The sequence below is a fragment of the Balearica regulorum genome, chromosome 9, assembly GCF_011004875.1.
Source record: "Balearica regulorum gibbericeps isolate bBalReg1 chromosome 9, bBalReg1.pri, whole genome shotgun sequence".
Taxonomy (NCBI): Eukaryota; Metazoa; Chordata; class Aves; order Gruiformes; family Gruidae; genus Balearica; species Balearica regulorum.
The window spans coordinates 7,114,662-7,132,796 of NC_046192.1; the positions used below are offsets into that span (position 1 = coordinate 7,114,662).

The 18,135-nt window shown below is 37.6% G+C and overlaps 1 protein-coding gene across 3 annotated transcripts in view; it reads left to right on the forward strand.

Annotated features, from left to right (window-relative positions):
* Nucleotides 1-18,135, forward strand: part of CLSTN2 (calsyntenin 2) — a 386,924-nt gene that overhangs the window by 284,409 nt on the left and 84,380 nt on the right. For all 3 annotated transcript variants that reach the window (XM_075760965.1, XM_075760964.1, XM_075760966.1), the window contains exons 3-4: nt 11,962-12,157; nt 13,821-14,029. In XM_075760965.1, coding sequence (XP_075617080.1) covers nt 11,962-12,157; nt 13,821-14,029 — 405 coding nt within the window. The remainder of the gene's footprint in view (nt 1-11,961; nt 12,158-13,820; nt 14,030-18,135) is intronic.

Here is an 18,135-nt window from a genome sequence, read left to right on the forward strand (position 1 = left end):
CAGCTATTTTCATGCAGCTTGGTTTCATGAAAAGTTTCAAATCGGTTTTAATTTCGCATTGGGGAAAAAAGCTAACATCATCTTCAAAGCTGCTGAACAATATGATTTATGTCCTCTGTATAGCTCCTGCTCAAGAGAAAAGATGAGGGCAACAAATAGGATAAGATCTGATATAGCAAGTAAGTAGGGTTTTTCAGTATGTTACATGATAAAGAAGCACAAAACCCAGCATGTTGAGCACATTGTGACTTTGGATTTACTATTTAAAAACCAAACCTCTTTGCATTACTGAATAATTAATATGTATAATTAATATCACATTGTAAAATCTGAAAAAGGGACAGAACCCCTATTTTTACTATGGAACGGTAGTTCTGTGCCTTTAGGTTCAGTGCAGATGCAGTTTGTCTATCCAGTACGGTTATTTTCATATCGGTGAGAGTATAAAAACTTAATCTAAGTTTCTATATAGGAAAAGTTACTTTATAATACTACTAATCATACCATTATATGAATGAGTAATGTTTGCAATAAACCTGAGATTTACTGGTGCACAATACCTCCTACCATTATAAATACTATGCTAAGGGTCTATGCTTCTGAAATTGTTTTGGTGGCTGGAGTCCCGTTTGAATCATCGAATATATCAGGATCTGTTGTGGATGATGCTCCTGCATTACCAAGCAAGAATCTTACTAAATTCTGAGTAGGTGTAAGTTATTGTCTCAGAAAAATCTGAGATTTTTGTACTGCTTAAGTATTTCTGCTGTTATTAGCAGAATCAAAAGCTGAAAATAAGGAACAAAATATCAAGTAGCAGTTGCTTAAGGGCAGCTCTGGAAATATTGAGGTAGTTCATGCAGCTAATGTTCTGATGCCTCTAATGTGTAAAATATTAAGCATGAGCAGGCTAAGGCAGTCCTACACAAAGCTGTGGTGGGGAGCCTCTCTCAGATTCCTATGCCTAAACAACAAGCTTTCTCATGCACTGCCTGTGAATGGCAGTTCATTACAAACCTTTTCTGCATAAAAATGTGACCATTTACTGACTGACCTATGGAGCCATTTGGTGATTTATTGGTGGCGGTTGGGGCAGTGACCGTATGCTTAAAAATGGCACAGTATAAAATAGCACCGATATTTACCTTTATGAAGCCTAGTAGCAAATAAACTATATGGAAAAAAGAGGAGGAGATCATAAGGCTCAGAGGAGTAAGATAAGCTGAATATATTTTTTTTTAGAAATAATGATAGCAAGTCTACATGTCCATACAAATTAGAGTGCAAATGATCTTCTAGTGAGAGATCTGTGTTTACCTTTTCTTTTGATGAGTTTATTATCTTCATTATGTGATTTGCATTCTGATAAAAGGCCAGATGCTATCATTTTGGCTATGTTATTTTTCATTTGTGATGATACTCTGCAGTAGAAGCATTTGTGTCCAAAGTAACTCATCATGTCTAGAGATCCAATCCAAATTATGACTTTACACTAGGAGCTGAATATTTCAGATTATTTAAAGGCAGACAAGTGGAAGTACAAACAAATGAAAAAAAGCCATGATCAGGAGGAACCATATGGTACTCTTGTAACAATTAAACTCAGTGCTCTACTTTACTGCACGTCTGCAGGATGCACAGATTAAACCCTTGTGCCCAGGCCCCATGCCAAGATTGAATTAATGTTCCTAAGCTTTTTATTTAATCTGCTTCTGTAAGAAGAAGCCATAGCAGAGCAGATAGCTGAATGAAGACCTGGGGATGTGTAAGCACTTTACCCCTTTCCTAACCACTCACTGTGTTCTCTCACATGCGTTTTTACGGGCATAAGGTGAAACAATCCTGAGATACCTAACATGCCTCTGACATATTTTACTGTGCATGTTAACAAGAGTTTAGAAGCCAGTGAAAAGATCCAAACTGCATAATTTTCCTTTTATCTCACTTCATAGGCTGCCAATGCCATGAAAATTCCACAATTATCCAAAGGTATTTTGCATTGCACCTCTCTAATACTTATTTTTGCGAACACTTTGGAGAAAATTCTCATAAAAATTCACTTTCTTTGTCCTCACTTCATTTAAAAAAAAAAAAATAAAAAATCACAGGAGGATCTCGCAGTTCTTATGTCTTATGTGCACATCCAGAGTGCACTCACTCCAGGCTTTCTAGCCATGAGACAGTCAGGAATTGGCACCTGTTCATTCAAGCACAGTTCTTGGTTTCTAGCTTAGAGCTGCTGGCATCCAACTGTCTGCAGACTCCCATTTGCACGAAGCCTCAAATGACCACCTATTGCTCTCAGGTGATTCTGTAATACTTTTTAATGACATTCTGTTATCATCAACCTGCTCTTTCAAATTGAAAACCTGAAGGAAAAAAAGAGGGTGAATGGTTATCTCAAAATATTGGCATGCTGGAAGAAGGACGTAGATCTATTGATAAAACAACCAGTAGTCAATCCTTTATTTCTGCCCCACTTTTCTGTAGAGCTCAATAGTAATTTCTGTCTTGGTCTATGTGTTTGGAATTATTTTATGGTTATTATTTTTGCAAGACACCTTCTTAGTATTTGCCTCTCCTTTGATTTGTGTGGTCAAGTCCACTGCTTATATTATGTCCTAGCCAGTCCAAAGTTCCTTGTATAGTTCTCAAGTTAAAGCTGATTGATGCCTTTGAGTAAAAAGAAGCAGAAAAATGAATTGATCGTTCACTGTATGCTTTGAATTAGCCAACTATACCCCAAAACAATACATTTAAAATTATTCAGGGGAATATTTTTAATAAATGCAACATTTTCCAAGCTGCTTTATTTCAGAAATTACCTGCCTTGATAGAGGGCCCCAGGGAAAGTGGTTTAATTAAAAAGTAAGTTTTTCTGACAGTCTGCTGAGTCCTCAATAGACTAAACAGCTGCTGATTTTCTAATCTGAGTGTGACACGGTGCTCTTCATTTTCTTATTTATCTCTGTATATCTCACAATGCAGCCAAATCTTGCAGGTCATGTTGGTGCACCTATCCTGCTGCAGAAAGTGTTTGTGTTGGGTTTATCTACCAGACTGTAGAAATTCTGTAAGCAATATGTATTTGCTAGCCAACGTTCCTAATCCTGGGTCTTTATGTAATTTGAAATTCTAGTCACAGTATACTTCATTAGCTACTTTTATGTATTTTATTAGCATTTGTCCTTTAACAGCTCAGCAATACTTAGTGGCTAGAAGTTATTGCAGACATTATAATAACCTTTTTAATCTTATATGTAGAGGCCTCTAGGTCTCTCTTATAAAACTGGGCTCACTTTTTTCAAAGGATAGAAACAGTAAAATGGGTCAGTGCCTCACTAGGCAAGTTATCGCCTATTTTTTTCAGTGTAGACCTCACTAATCTAGAGGTGACGCAGCTTCATGATCCATCTTTCAGACAGAGACGTGGAATTAGGGCAGTGGTAGCATCTGGGCTTCTGTGTTTACTGAAAGATGACTGTCTGAAGCAAAGTGATGTTTCATCTGCTGTGGCAGCAGGAAATCTGCAATCACTGATTGCAAATGTTGCAGCCTCGAGTGAACACTAATCAAATAACGCACGTAGTGTGTGTGAAGACAATGACCTGTACATGTGTTTATGATTGTTATTGGCACATGTGAAAAAGTAGATCAGAAAATGACTCAACTGGGAGCTGAGTAATTATGCTCCACTTAGCTGCTGGAGGATAAAGTTTCTTTTATTAATGTGCTTTTTTTTGCAGGTTTAACTGTGCAGTTGTAGGATTATTTTTCAAATAGTTCATTATAATGTGGTACTCTAAAAAATAGCAAGGCCAATATTTCTCAGTAATGATCATGTAACTGTTAGAGACTGTGCTATGCCTTACAGCATTCTAACTAAATTGGACAGCTGTTTCTATGTCTTGAGTTTGTGTGATACTCGGATGCACTGCTGAATCCACAAACATGAAACGTGAGGTTAACAAAAGCTTTCCATTATGGCAGGTGGGCATGGAGCTCCATATATTGATTATAGTAGTATCCCTTTTTGGTAGTGTTCTTAAAATCATATCTTTTTGCTTTCTTTCTCTCTTGAATTTTGTAGATGTCAGAAAGAAGAAAAGAATAAGAAATATTTGAGGTTACTTGCAATAGAATGTTAATTTGATATGCGCTTCATAGGAGGAATGAATGATAATATTTTATATTTCTCTGCTTTTAGAATAGACGATGTTCGAGAACTGTATGATCATTAGTTGATTGAGCACATTTTTATGTGCACAAACCTTTATCTCCTTGTTACATATTTTTCTGATCCACCTCAATGTTTATTGCAGTTGTCAAATTAGTGTGTGTCAATTCTCCATCGTTTCAGCTGGAGTGCAAGGATCTCTTGTGCAGATCTGAGTGCACAATGTTATGCCTCTAAGCAGTAGTTGTCTAATTTCCAACAGAGCAACATGGTCACATACCTCACTATAATCAGAGCATGGCCATAAAATTTACACTTTTTAAACGAGCTTATTTAGACAAAAATGCAGAGTTAGTTTGTCAGGTGCTTTGTTGCTGACTGCCTTCATGACCTAAGTGATTTCCCTGGGAAGATTATCGTGGAGCCAGGAAGAAACCCAGATATGACTGCTGCTTAAATGCTACCCACAGAACTATCTTTTTATCCTGAGCAATTGGTCCCTGCTTCAGCAGAAGAATGAAGTCTAGTTCGTTTGGGGTGTGCTTATGGCAACAATGAATCACTTGAAGTGCAAGTGCAGTTTTCTCCACTTTCCAATTTCAAATCCGTAGGAATAGAATAGGAAGGCTGGCAGTGGATTTATGCTCTTGCTTTGCAGAGCTTGTTGCCCATAAAATTAGATATGAGGAAATAATATTTTTTTGTACTTTATTAAGATCTGAACACCTCCCTCTGTTTATGATTTCAGTATTGCTTCCTGGATTTTAGTATTTCAGTATGAGTTTAATAGCATTGACTTCAAGGAGCTGGAAAAGCATATACAGTAGTTACTGCTTTACTTATTTTTTTCCTATCCTTAAAGATATTTTACATCTCAAATTATTATTTTGCCTCCTTTTCCCAAATAACAACCCTTTCTTCCCTCAAAATGTAGCCTTCTATGTTCTGTAATTATTTAAACAGTAGCTACAGCTTGTGATAGAAAAACTTGTCAAAGCAGTAAATCTTCCCAGTGGCATGGAGACACTCAAAAGATCGGTAGCTCTGCACTGCAGGAGATATTTGCAGTATTCCATCAGAGAAACTTGTGTACAGTTGTTATCCTGGAAAGTTGGATTAAAAAAACCAAAGAGAAACAGCAACCCCTAAATAAACTTATTGAAAAACCCAACATCAACTGCACGTAGTGGGTCCGTGCTGCATTTCTGAGAAAACAGACGTTTAGTTCAATAGCAGTCATAACTGCATTGCTTATTTGCAGGTTTCCATCCAACTGCCAGCAGAGTTCTTTGATGATCGATGTTCAACAAAGAGCGTGCCTGTGTTTGGATGTCCATGTGTATGTGGAGAGAGCACATGTAAAGGATTAAAGATTCAAATTTGATTCAGACTAAGAGTACTTCAATTTCATTGACAAGGGTGGTTTAAAACTTTTAGTTACAGCCAGAGGAAAGTCATAGCACATTTATACTTAAGCCTAGTTGTGCCATATAGTATATGAAGAAGATTCACTACTGATGGTTGTCAAATGTCTCCCTATGATATGATGGATCCATGTAGCTGAATCAAGTTTTTTAATGGACACACATAAGGAAAAACCAGTGTTACTGTCATTCATATGCAAGTCTTCAGAGGTACTGTCTGTTCTTCAGATTGAAACTTAAGATGCATTTCTCCTGAACAGAGAGTATTTTTCTCTTTTAAGGTGTGAGTGGATTTGTGTGTGATCAAGTGGATTTGATTCTGAGGCACTTCGAGATTTTTCAGGGACACTGTTTTTAACTCAGGAAGTATATAACTGCAACCTTTATTCTAAATAAATGATCAGTTATGGTGATTTGTGCATCTGAGAAAAACACACATTGAAATATAATAAAAGGCTAGAGAGTAATAAAATCAGAATAGGATGTGAATACAAATGACTAATTTTGTCAGCAGTGAACTACTGAAGCCTGGTTTCTTGCAGGTTTGAGCTTCATGTTTGATTTACTGGTACCAAAAAGGTGCAAGATAGAATTGAAGTTTTTCTACTTGTTGAGCTTTTACAAGGTCTTTGTGTGGACCGTTTGCTGTCTAGTGAGACATGACCTCTTTGTCACCCCTACGCTATTTCTGTAGCATCTCTGTATTGTGCAGCTGCATAATTTCATAGCGCTTGTAGGAAACAGCTCATCTTTTTAAAATGTAGTTGAAATTATAGAATTGTTTAGGTTGGAAAAGACCTTTAAGATTGAATCCAACCGTAAACCTAATACTGCCAAGTCCACCACTAAATGACGTCCCTAAGCACCGCATCTACACGTCTTTTTAATACCTCCAGGGATAGTGACTCAACCACTTCCCTGGGCAGCCTGTTCTAATGATTGACAACCCTTGTGGTGATCAGACTTTCCTAATATCCAATATAAACCTTCCCTGGCACAACTTGAGGCCATTTCCTCTTGTCCTATCGCTTGTTACTTGGGAGAAGAGACCAACCCCCACCTGGCTACAACCTCCTTTCAGGTAGTTGTAGAGAGTGATAAGGTCTCCCCTCAGCCTCCTTTTCTTCAGACTAAAAAACCCCAGTTCCCTCAGCTGCTCCTCATAAGACTTGCTCTCTAGACTCTTCACCAGTTTTGTTTCTCTTCTTTGGGCATGCTCCAGCACCTCAGTGTCCTTCTTGTAGTGAGGGGCCCAAAACTGAGCACAGTACTCAAGGTGCGGCCTCATCAGTGCCGAGTACAGGGGGACGATCACTTCTCTACTCCTGCTGGCCACACTATTTCTGATGCGAGCCAGGATGCTGTTGGCCTTCTTGGCCACCTGGGTACACTGCTGGCCCATATTCAGCTGGCTGTTGACCAACACCCCAACACCCCTAGGTCCTTTTCTGTCAGGCACCTTTCCAGCCACTCCTCCCCAAGCCTGTATCGTTGCATGGGGTTGTTGTGACCCAAGTGCAGGACCCAGCACTTGGCCTTGTTGAACCTCATACAAGCAAATTAAATAACATTTGGTGATTGCTGATTCACATACAACTGTTGTCTTTTATTAACTATTGATGAAAATAATGAAATGTCAGAGATTCCAGCTTTTCACTTGAAATCTTCTGTATTCTTGGTGTAATGAAAGCTGAAGAAAAAGCAAAGGTAGCTGTGAAAGGCAAAATAAGCATGCAATTTTTTAAATAACTTCTGAAATTGAATTCGAGTTAATAATTCTGTGTAGTTGTTAAGGAATAACATTGAGGATTTTTATTTCTACTGAAAGAGGCGTGAGATTTGTTTTTCATATAAAAGGCAGTTATCTGTAATACAGTTTTCATTGATTAAGGTTTATAATCTCAATCTTGCATGTAAATGTTGCTGAATATGAAACATTGTCTTTAGAAATTTCTATACAGTGCAAAGATTTGTTGGTTATATTTCAGAAATGATATACTGTCAATAGCTTTTTTTCAGGCTATTATAATTTTTAGAGGAAATTACACAATTACTATCCCTGAGGTAGTAACATATGGATCTCTACTAGAGCTCTCAAAATAATATAGCCTTCAAAATAATAGGTGCTTATGGCTAATGCTAGTCTGAATGATTTGAAGAGAAAACATAATGTCCAGAATTTAATTAAAACATGTATTAAAATTAAGCAACTCTTAGTAAAGTTCAGCTGTTCAACCAAAAGATTTTATAGCAAGCAATTGGAAACCCTCAGGATGCACAAGTGGTCCTGGGAAAAGAGGTATTTTCCTTCTATCCTGGACCTATCCTGTTATAGGATTTCATGGATGTGCTTCTACCTTGATGTGTTATCACCAACTTAGCCCTATTTTATCAACTCAAGACCACCACCATTTTTATGATCACTGAATCCTGTATGCACGTGTTCCCAAATCCATTCAAATGAAATGAAGAGCAAAGGTTAATATTTTGCTGTGTTGTCTGTTGTGAGGAAAGCAATGTCCCAATTTGCACTCTAATTATTTCAACCTTACAAAAAAGAAGGAAGATGGATGGTGCCAAGGTCCTGAATGTGGTGGTTCTGCAACTTAAATGGTGAGTCTGAATAGGAGAGACCCTGTCTCTTTTTCCTCAGATGAGATACATAACAATACGTAGCTAAGAACCCAGTACATTCCCGTTGGCGTTGTGTAGGTCTGGGGTTAACTCAGCTGGTTTTAAGTAAAGCCCTGTAGCTCCATTTAATAATGAAAAATAATATCAGTTATATTTTTAAAGACAACACTATTTGTAATGCCTAGTTGTATAGTTCTATATATCTGTAAATGTGTGTGTCTTGCAGTGTAAAGGTGGACCTTTTTAATCTTCTGCTTTGTTACAGCTCTTACAACTCTGTTATCATTTCCATTTCCAATATAGTCATTAAGGCACCTTTTTAGAATCATTATGATTACTATACACTTTCAATTTTCAACAGTTTTAACTCATTTCTTGGGAAACAGTAGAAGAATCCTTCTTCTCAAAAAATTCTTGCCTAGTTTCTAAAAACATATACAGTTGTTTTCATATAAGTAGGTTGCAGTAGCCAGAATTACATGGGATTTTTTGCAGTGTCTTTACAAATATCTCCCCATATCCATGCAGCTGTCATTTTTTTTTTTTTTTTTATCTTTGGCAAATGGGGATGTAAAAGACAAAATTAGAGTTACATGTAAAGCTGGAGTATCTAGCATAGGAGCAGGATATAGAGACTTCTACAATATTTGCTGAGAACCAGTTAGAACACGTGCTGGTTCTGTGATTGCTTTGCATCAGGTCTCTGAATTTGCAGAGGAAAAAAATGATAAATGTTTAGGTTAAGGCTAAGAGGACGCTTTTCCTGCTCTGAGCTATTTCTATTTTTCTAAGAATAGTAGGCTTGGATGTCTAAAAATGCTGTGTTGTTTACAGTCAAACAGTAGATCAGTAAAATAATAAAAACAAAATACTGAAGTTACGATTTTTGTTGATGGCATGAGCATCTGAGGAAAACTTAGTTATTAAGAAACTATGAAGGTCATGGTTATAATACACAACAAATAGTATTTTTCCATTAGGCTTCCCACATTTACACTGTTATTTTTGTATTCAATTAAAATAAAACCGAAATCCACAATATCATTTTAAATGAATGTTTCATTTTGAAGTTGCGGGGCAATTAGGATATTTTTTTTCAAAGGTATGCGTGACAATGTTGAGATACAAACTCAGTGATCAGTGCCGATGATCAAAGCTGAACAAACTGCTTTGCTTCAGCCTTCTCTTAATCTTATGCTTTGTTTCCTGTGCAACAGTTCACAAGCAGTGTGGAGCCTGCTTTTATGGATACGCAAAGTATTAGTCTTTTTCAGAGTCTGATTCTCAGGGTAAAATCCATTCCTTCTATAGCCCAAATCTGGGCTCATTGAGGGTGAAGAAAAGAGAACCTGGAAAGAGAGCACATCTTTTGTTTCTCTTGGGAAATCACATGGCCCTTTCATGCCCGCTTGAGTGATGCATTGGAGCAAGCAAATGTCCAAGCAAATACTTAATGTATTTTCCCAGTGCCTCATAATTACTAAAACAACTGCGTGCTGATCCTGTAAAGACGTTCATAGGATTGATTACAATTGTTAAGTATGAGATTCATTTGCCTAAATTTCAGTGTATATAGCTGAGCTCCGCTTTGGCTCCCATTATAATAAAGGAAAACCTATGTGATGGGTAGTTGAGGGAATATTGTAAAAATCCTGTATTTATACTCTAAGTGTACCTAGTCCCCACCCTCCCCACACACAGCCCTCCCATCTTTTCTTTCTCACAATAACAGGAATTATGGACTCCAGCATTTTTATAAAGTCACTGCCTACTCTCTTCTCTAAAAATAAACAATATATTCTAACAGAAAAAGGGAGAGAGGAGCCAGGCTTGAATTAGAGGTCATAGATTCAGAGTTAGTTTAGTATTTGGCAGTTGACTCAGATATGATTGGCAAGGACATTTCCAAAAGGCTGCAACTGTAAATTGGAAATAAATGGAAAAGGATTATGTGAGTGGGAGACAGCTTTGAATCTATAATGGATGTCCTGAGACTGAGTTACCCATAAAAGAGCATGTGTTTAATGTGTCATAAAAATATTTAAGCCACATTGGTCTTTGTATAAATATTTCATTTTTAAAGTTGGATTCTGGAGTGACTAAAAATGAATTCAGTGTGCATATCCTTGCCATCAGTATGAAGGATAAAAAGAAGATCACCAGAACCTGTTTTTTCTTTTCCCCTTCCAGACTCATATTCTCACAGGATTTTTTTTTTATGTTGTCTTTTGTGTCCAAATCAATTTTCTTAGTCCTTGCTATATCATCTGTTTTGTTATATATTATTCCTCTGAGAGAAGCTTTGGATCTATTATATTAGGAGGCAGCGTGAGTTGCTGCCAAGAAGGCATTCATGTATGAGTATGTGAATGTGAGTGGGTGACTGAGATGTCCAAAAGGGACACTTGTCTGTGTTCCTTCAACTACTTCTGTTCCAAAGATGATATATGTCTGCAAATAAAGCAAGATGTATTTTGAATGTGCCTATGTTCTGCATCGTTAGTTTTTTCCACTGTTGAGAAACTAAACTGCAAGAATCTGAACATCTGTTACCACCCGGCAGCACAAGTGGCTCGAGGAAGGAGTGACAGCAGTTAGAAAAGACCACCTCTAAAATATTGTCATAGAATCATAGAATGGTTTGTGTTGCAAGGGACCTTAAAGACCATCTAGTTCCAGCCCCCTGCCATGGGCAGGGACACCCTCCACTAGACCAGGTTGCCCAAAGCCCCATCCAACCTGGCCTTGAACACTGCCAGGGAGGGGGCATTCACAGCTGCTCTGGGCAATCTGTTCCAGGGCCTCACCACCCTCACAGTAAACAATTTCTTCTTAATATCTAATCTAAATCTGCCTTCCTTCAGCTTAAGGCCATTTCCCCTTGTCCTGTCACTCCATGCCCTTGTAAACAGTCCCTCTCCAGCTTTCCTGTAGGCCCCTTCAGGTACTGGAAGGCTGCTCTAAGTTGTCCCTGGAGCCCGGGACACGGTTGGCTTTCTGGGCTGCAAGTGCACATTATCAGGTCATGTTGTGCTTCTCGTCCACTAACACCCCCAAGTCCTTCTCCTCAGGGCTGCTCTCAATCCATTCTCTGCCCAGCCTGTGTTTCTGCTTGTGATTGCCCTTGACCTATGTGCAGGACCTTTCACTTGGCCTTGTCAAACTTCACGAGATTTGTATGGGCCCACCTCTCAAGCCTGTCAAGGTCCCTCTGGAAGGCATCCCTTCCTTCCAGTGCATCATTCTTACCACACAGCTTGGTGTCGTTGGCAAACTTGCTGAGGGTGCACTCGATCCCGCTGTCCATGTCGCCATGAAAGATGTTAAACAGTGTCGATCCCAATACCGACCCCTGAGGAATGCCACTTTATTTTTCTATCTTATTTTTCTTTCTGCTATTTTCTTTAGCTAAATACAGTCTTCCTAGCTTAGTTCAACATTGATGTTAGTACCATGTCTAGGGAATAGTCTCTAGGGCTTCAAGAAACCATTTAGTAATGACAGAGGAAGAGGGAAGTATGTGACCAGAGCTGTACTCAGTGCATCATGCTGTACGAGCATGTGGCTAATGGCCCTTCTGGATGTATTATAAACTGATGCCTGAGTCTGTACTTCCCCCATCTATAACAGCATGTGAAATGCAAATGAGTGCTAACTTCTCCAGTGTCACTCCAGTGCATAAGACAGACCTCCCTGGTTATGAGTGTTTTATGCTTTTCCTCACAGGTGAAATATGTGCTTTTAAAATCCACGGACAAGAAATGCCCTTTGAAGCTGTTGTGCTAAACAAGACATCTGGAGAAGGTCGTCTTCGAGCAAAAAGTCCTATTGACTGTGAACTGCAGAAGGAATACACATTCATCATCCAGGCCTATGACTGTGGATCAGGACCAGGTGGAACAAACTGGAAGAAATCTCACAAGTGGGTAAAAATGAGGAAAAATGGGTTTTTGCTTTGGCATACATTTGGCCTACAGTACAGATCATATTGAAGGGCTTGTTTTTATATAGTACCCAGGTAGAAAGAAAATAAAACCAACATGAACGTTCCTTTTTTCCTTTTAGAAAATATTTTTCTTTTTTGCCTCCTGCAATTTGACCCATTCTGCAATGGTTCCAGTTGAAGCTTTCAATAGGGTCCCTGTTCAAGTGTAAAAATGCATCTCAGTTTTGGTTTATTTTTCCATTCTTGCTTTCACGTTAACTAAACAGATCATCCAGGACATGGAGGCTAGATTTTAATTGATACTTACAGTTTCTAAATAGGCTTTTTTCTCTCTGTTCATCTCATTTTAAATGGTGAGAAAATAGAAATTACCCTTCTTTTTTTAGTATGTGGCAGTGTTTCTGACCTCAACTTTTGGACAGCAAGTCTTAGAGGAATTGAAATCATCTGGAAGTCAAGCATATTGAAGATTAGTTGGTGGTACTTTTTACTGTGGAGCCAATTCCCTGCATAAGCTTAAGTGGCACAGTGCCTTTTTTCCCCTTCAGTTTGTGAAACCAAGCTCCAGATTATTTGTCATTAAAGATGAATTTAACTCACATGTAGATGTATAACTGCTGTACAAATTGTTCATTTTGCTGAAAGCCATTTAAATAAATGATTAATAGTAATCATTCTTCCTTTTGTTCATCTAGGACACATGACAATTAAAAAATTCATTAGCTCTATAATGAACGTTGAACTTTTTCAAGATACTTTAAAAGAATACACATTTAGAAGGAAGCCTGCGATATCAAATAAAAATCAACTCACAGAAACAGTTTTTGCTTCATATTATTAAATTTTATGATGTTTTTCCCTCACATGTCAGTGACAAGCTAGTACGTTCCACGAGTGAAAAATTTTGGTCTAATCCTGACCAAATGAAATCTGGCCCATCGGGACCAGACTTTGTTACACTTTCTTGTACTGGTTTGTATAGTAAACCACATGCTAAACTAGGTTGTCAGGGTCCCAACCTTTGCTACTGGCTCTGCCATTGATCTAGAAAGTCCCTTCACTTCTCTGTCACCTTGCCTATCAAACCAGATAGCACAGTCCTTCAAAGGAAGGCCTTTAGAGTTTAGTCATTAAATACTAAAGGTCTGTTACTTTTGACACTCAATGGTTTACATGTACAATGTTGTAACTAATTAAAGGATTAGATAATTATAATCAGTAGAAGCTGAGAGCATAATTTGGTATCAGAAAATGTTCATAAACGGACCATTTTTAGGTAGTGAATATGTAAAACTACTGTAATTCTCTTCCCATTTTTTTCCATATTAACCCATTTTACATTGGAATAATATCATTGACTTTCTGATGGGGTCCATTTTAAGAGACAGACTGGCTTTAATAGGGAGCACTGTGAAGCTCTCTTCCTATAAGCTGTGGCAATAGGTTTTTACCTAGTGCCACATGAAGTTATTAAATTAGGCAAATTAAACATAGAAATTCAACAGTATCTCATTTTAACAGATGTTTACATAGTTTTCTAGATAGGTTTTATGAGTCTTTTCAAGTTTTTTGAAAACAAACTGTTAGTGATGTGTCATGATAAATTAATTTTTCTCTTTGATGTCTTCACCTATTTTAGGGCAGTGGTCCATATCCAGGTAAAGGATGTCAATGAGTTTTCACCAGCTTTCAAGGAGACTGTATATAAGGCCACCGTGACAGAGGGAAAGATCTATGACAGTATACTGCAGGTAGAAGCCATAGATGAGGACTGTTCCCCACAGTATAGCCAGATCTGCAATTACGAAATTGTCACAACTGATGTTCCTTTTGCCATTGACAGAAATGGTGAGTATGGAGAAAGAGCAATTGTGAGTTCTGGGACAGATAGCAGTAATTTCTGTAGATAAGTGTAATTACCTGTTGATAGTAGCTGATAAACTGGCTTGAGTTTTAACTCATGAGAGTAATCCTGTTCTTATCTCTGAGAATGGAGGAACACTGGGAAGTTCCATCTGTTTTATGTAAGATTTGGTCAGGCAGTGCCACAGTAATTTATTATGGAAATTAACCCCCCCAGTTTTAGATGAGAAATATGTTTCTCTGTCACTCAATCCATTCTCTTAATTGTCTAGTTTCCCATCCAAGTGATGGCATGTCCTAATGCAGCATGTTGCCCAAACTAATAGGATTTATTCATTGGTTTATAGCTAGTCCCATTCTTCTGAACTTTCTGGAGCAGAGTCTAAATGTTGAATCGATAATATTCTGCATATGTTTATTGATTGTTAAAACTTTCAGAGTATTGGTGTCCACAGATCTACCCATTTGAGGTGCTTCCTGAAGCAGATCCATTTAATTTCAGTTGTTTTTCTAAAGTATATAATATTGTAGGAAAAATAACAAACCATATTAAGTTTTCCATATGCAGCAAATTTTGACTGTGGCAGCCCTGCCTGTCAACTTAGTTCTATACTGGCATCACTTTGTAGACAAGAGTCCTTGTTAAGGATATTCACATGTGCATACTCATGCAGAAGTTCAAAATGGAAATTCCTGTGCTCACAGTACTTGTTTCCCCAGAACAAGCACTGTGTGTGCATGCTCAGCAATGCTCTGATTTATCTTCCCTAACGGAAGCATTTCATCCATGTTGTAAGTAGAAGGAGAATACTCTTTGGAAGTTAAATCTGATTTTTTTGGCCAAATTGGAAATTGAAAGCATGCATGGAGCTACTGTTTTCTCTAAGCAGTCATTTTCATGTTGGGATGTTTTATAAAACCCCTTTCCCCTATTCAAAAATTACTCATCTTTATTTGTGCAGTTCTTGCACAATGCACAGCTGAGCATCAGAAGATGTTAGCATCAATAAATTGTAAATGACATTGGGGAAAAAACCCATATTGTTGTAATAAATTGGGAGACAAGTATGCTACATAGGAGGTATAATCAAAATGAGTATATTTAAGTAAATGAGGTCAGCTGGCACAGTAATCTTTTGCCAGAGCAACTGCACAAAGGATTTTTTACAGGAAGTGGGCATTTGGAAGAAGATGTTTATGTGCAATCCCCTAGAAGCTTTTCCTCTCTATAGATGTTTTTTCTAATTCTGAGATTTCCCATGTTGTCATAAAAGGAAGTTCTTCGTGTTTCTGTTTGAGACCATTATTTTTCCAGAGCTCCACGTGACTTACCAGTATGGGGCTGGTTACTTACATGAGTCACAGGTGGTTTCATAATTTCATACCAGCTTTGAGACAGATACCATGGATAAATAATACGCTGTGATTAGCATGATACAGAGCAGGCATTTCTATTGCTTATGCCTTTTTAGCTCCTATCACCCAGTGCAGCAGGCTCGTGAGTCATCATGGGTTTCTTATAGTCAGAGGCATGATCAATAGCATGTGAAGTGTCAGGAATCCTTGGTTACATCTTTGTCCTCATGTGCCTGGGACCTGCTTTTCAGCAAAGGCAATGAGAAGATCATTGATTTAAACATGACTTTAAAGCCTGCAGTGAATAATTGGTATAAGGTGGTAATACTTGCAATTTCTTGCTCATGAATTCAATTAATATCTTTTGATCTATTTGTTCACTAAAAGTGCTGCCACAATCAACAGTAATTGCAGTCTAATTTGCAGTTTTTTAGATAATGGTAATTGCTTAAACCCACTGGGATTAGAGACAGAATTAGAATAGATGGTTGCACTTTTATTTTGTGACAGAAATATGTTGCTTAGTTCCAACATATTTCAGTGCTGAGAATGTCTCTCTATGCCAGCTGAAATAAACTAAACTGGTGCAAATTCTTCAGCATCATGTCCATTTTTGTTACCTTTAAGATGAATAAAATCTAGGTTCTTTTGTCTTCTGCAAGTTAGAATTTTTCAGCTTTTCAGTATCATGTGTGGAATTTCGTTGCCCAGAAAGAGTATTTAACCAAATACTTAGAATCAAATCTAAATATTGCAGAGGGCCCCAAAAGTAGGGGGTGTGTGATGAAAACATGCCATTATCAGTCCCAGATGGTGGATTTTTTTCACCAACAACCTATGAAACTAACAACAAACACAGGGCTTTGGAAAGATGAACGTGCTATTTCATCTGCTTTTTTCTTTTGGCAGATCATTGTCTTTTTAGGCAAAACTTATCTCTTGTATCTAGATCAATCCAGGGGGCATTTTGCTACCTTGAAAAATTATATTACACATTGGGGAACATTTGCAGAAAGGAAGAGAGAACCCTCCAGACTGTAGTGATGCACAGTCGACTTCACATCAAATTGTGTGAGGCATGAGTGGATAGGCATCCAGCACTGGCACAGACAGCAATGTTCAGCACTGGTGTAGTTCTTGTAGATCTTTGTAAGTTAGGCACCTAAAGGTGGGTAAAATAAAGCTTTCCATTTACATTTGGCATCTTTGACCCTTGGTATGTAATTTCTTTGTGAATAAAATTACGTTGTGTTATGAAACTGTACCAGTAATAAAATAGACTCTTGTATATGATGAGCCTAACTTGGAAGGTAATGAACTCTTGGTCATAAAATACAATCATGTAAAAGCAAAAGACAAATTTATGCTTTGCTATGCAAAGAATTGGGACTAAAGGTATAAAATATAGTATGTTTTAAGAGACTTTTAAGAGTTTAGTCTAGTTGTCTTCTTAGCAGAGAATCCAAATCATCAAGTCATGGTATCAACGTTGTGTAAGCTTTTTTCAGGTAACAGAAAAATTAAACCAAATGCAGAGATCTGTTGTAATGCCAGCAGAACAACATTTGTGTGCATTTTCTTCCTTCATTTGTCAGGGATCATGGTCAGATGATCACAGAATTCAGATACAGATACAAATTCTCTCATGACTTTGACCTATCTGTAAAATGGGCATAACTATATTTGCCACTGGGAAGCACTTCACAAATACGTGTTCAGATTGTTCAATATGAAGATGAGTTTCTGGCTTTGTCCAGTCAGTACAGTTCTATCAAGTTACATCTCTCAGAAAATGGATGTGAACAGGATCTCACAAGGTTATCCTTTACAGCACTGAGATCTGTGTTAGGAGCTATGCAAACTTCATATTGTCAGAAAAGTAGTGAAACTTTATAGTTAAGCATTTGCATGTTATATTTATTTATTTATTAAACCATAATTTCTTTCCATTATCCTTGAAAAGTGCACTTTTTTGACAAGAAGCCATTCTAATCCTTCAACTGACTTCTAGTCAAATACAGCTCCTGGTGGCTCTCAGCACCTGGGAATGTTGAGCTGCAATGCCTATGAGCAAACTGAAGTCAGAGACCACTCCTGTAACAGTGCTAGTCGTCATCTCTTTTAAGAGTTAGGAGATTCAGTTTTATACTTCTTATATACACAGGAAGTAAGTATGGAGTTTACGTGGGAATTGCCGTGGTAAATTAGTCAAGTCTTTCCCCATTCTTGTGACTGCTCAAAATAAGATGAAAGGCAGCCGTAAAAGAAGGAAGTCTGTATCAGACTATCCCCAAAACTGACCCTGAAGAAATAGAGGTGCAAAAGGATGTGTCCTCATGCAGGAATTTTTATATCCCTGTTGTCACTTATCTGGTTTTTTTAGGGTTTTTTGTTTGTTTGCTTGTTGGGTTTGCTTTTTTTTTAAATCAGTTACAGCTCTGGGTATTTCCAGGAAAAGGCAGAGATTTAGAAAGACTGAAAAAAATTAATTTTATGACCTAATTGTGAACTGTGTAGAAAAGTACTTCTCCCATTATTTTTTTTAAAGTTATTGATTACCTTTTCGTCTATAGGTGAGAAATAAATAGACATTCTCAGTCTATCATCTCTAAAACTTTAATTAGTTTGTATTTATAGCACTCCCCTTCTGTATCTACTTTTTAATCATATTGATTAAATTGTAAAATAACAAAGAACCATAACGCATCAGAGGTAACAGAAAAATAGAATAATTA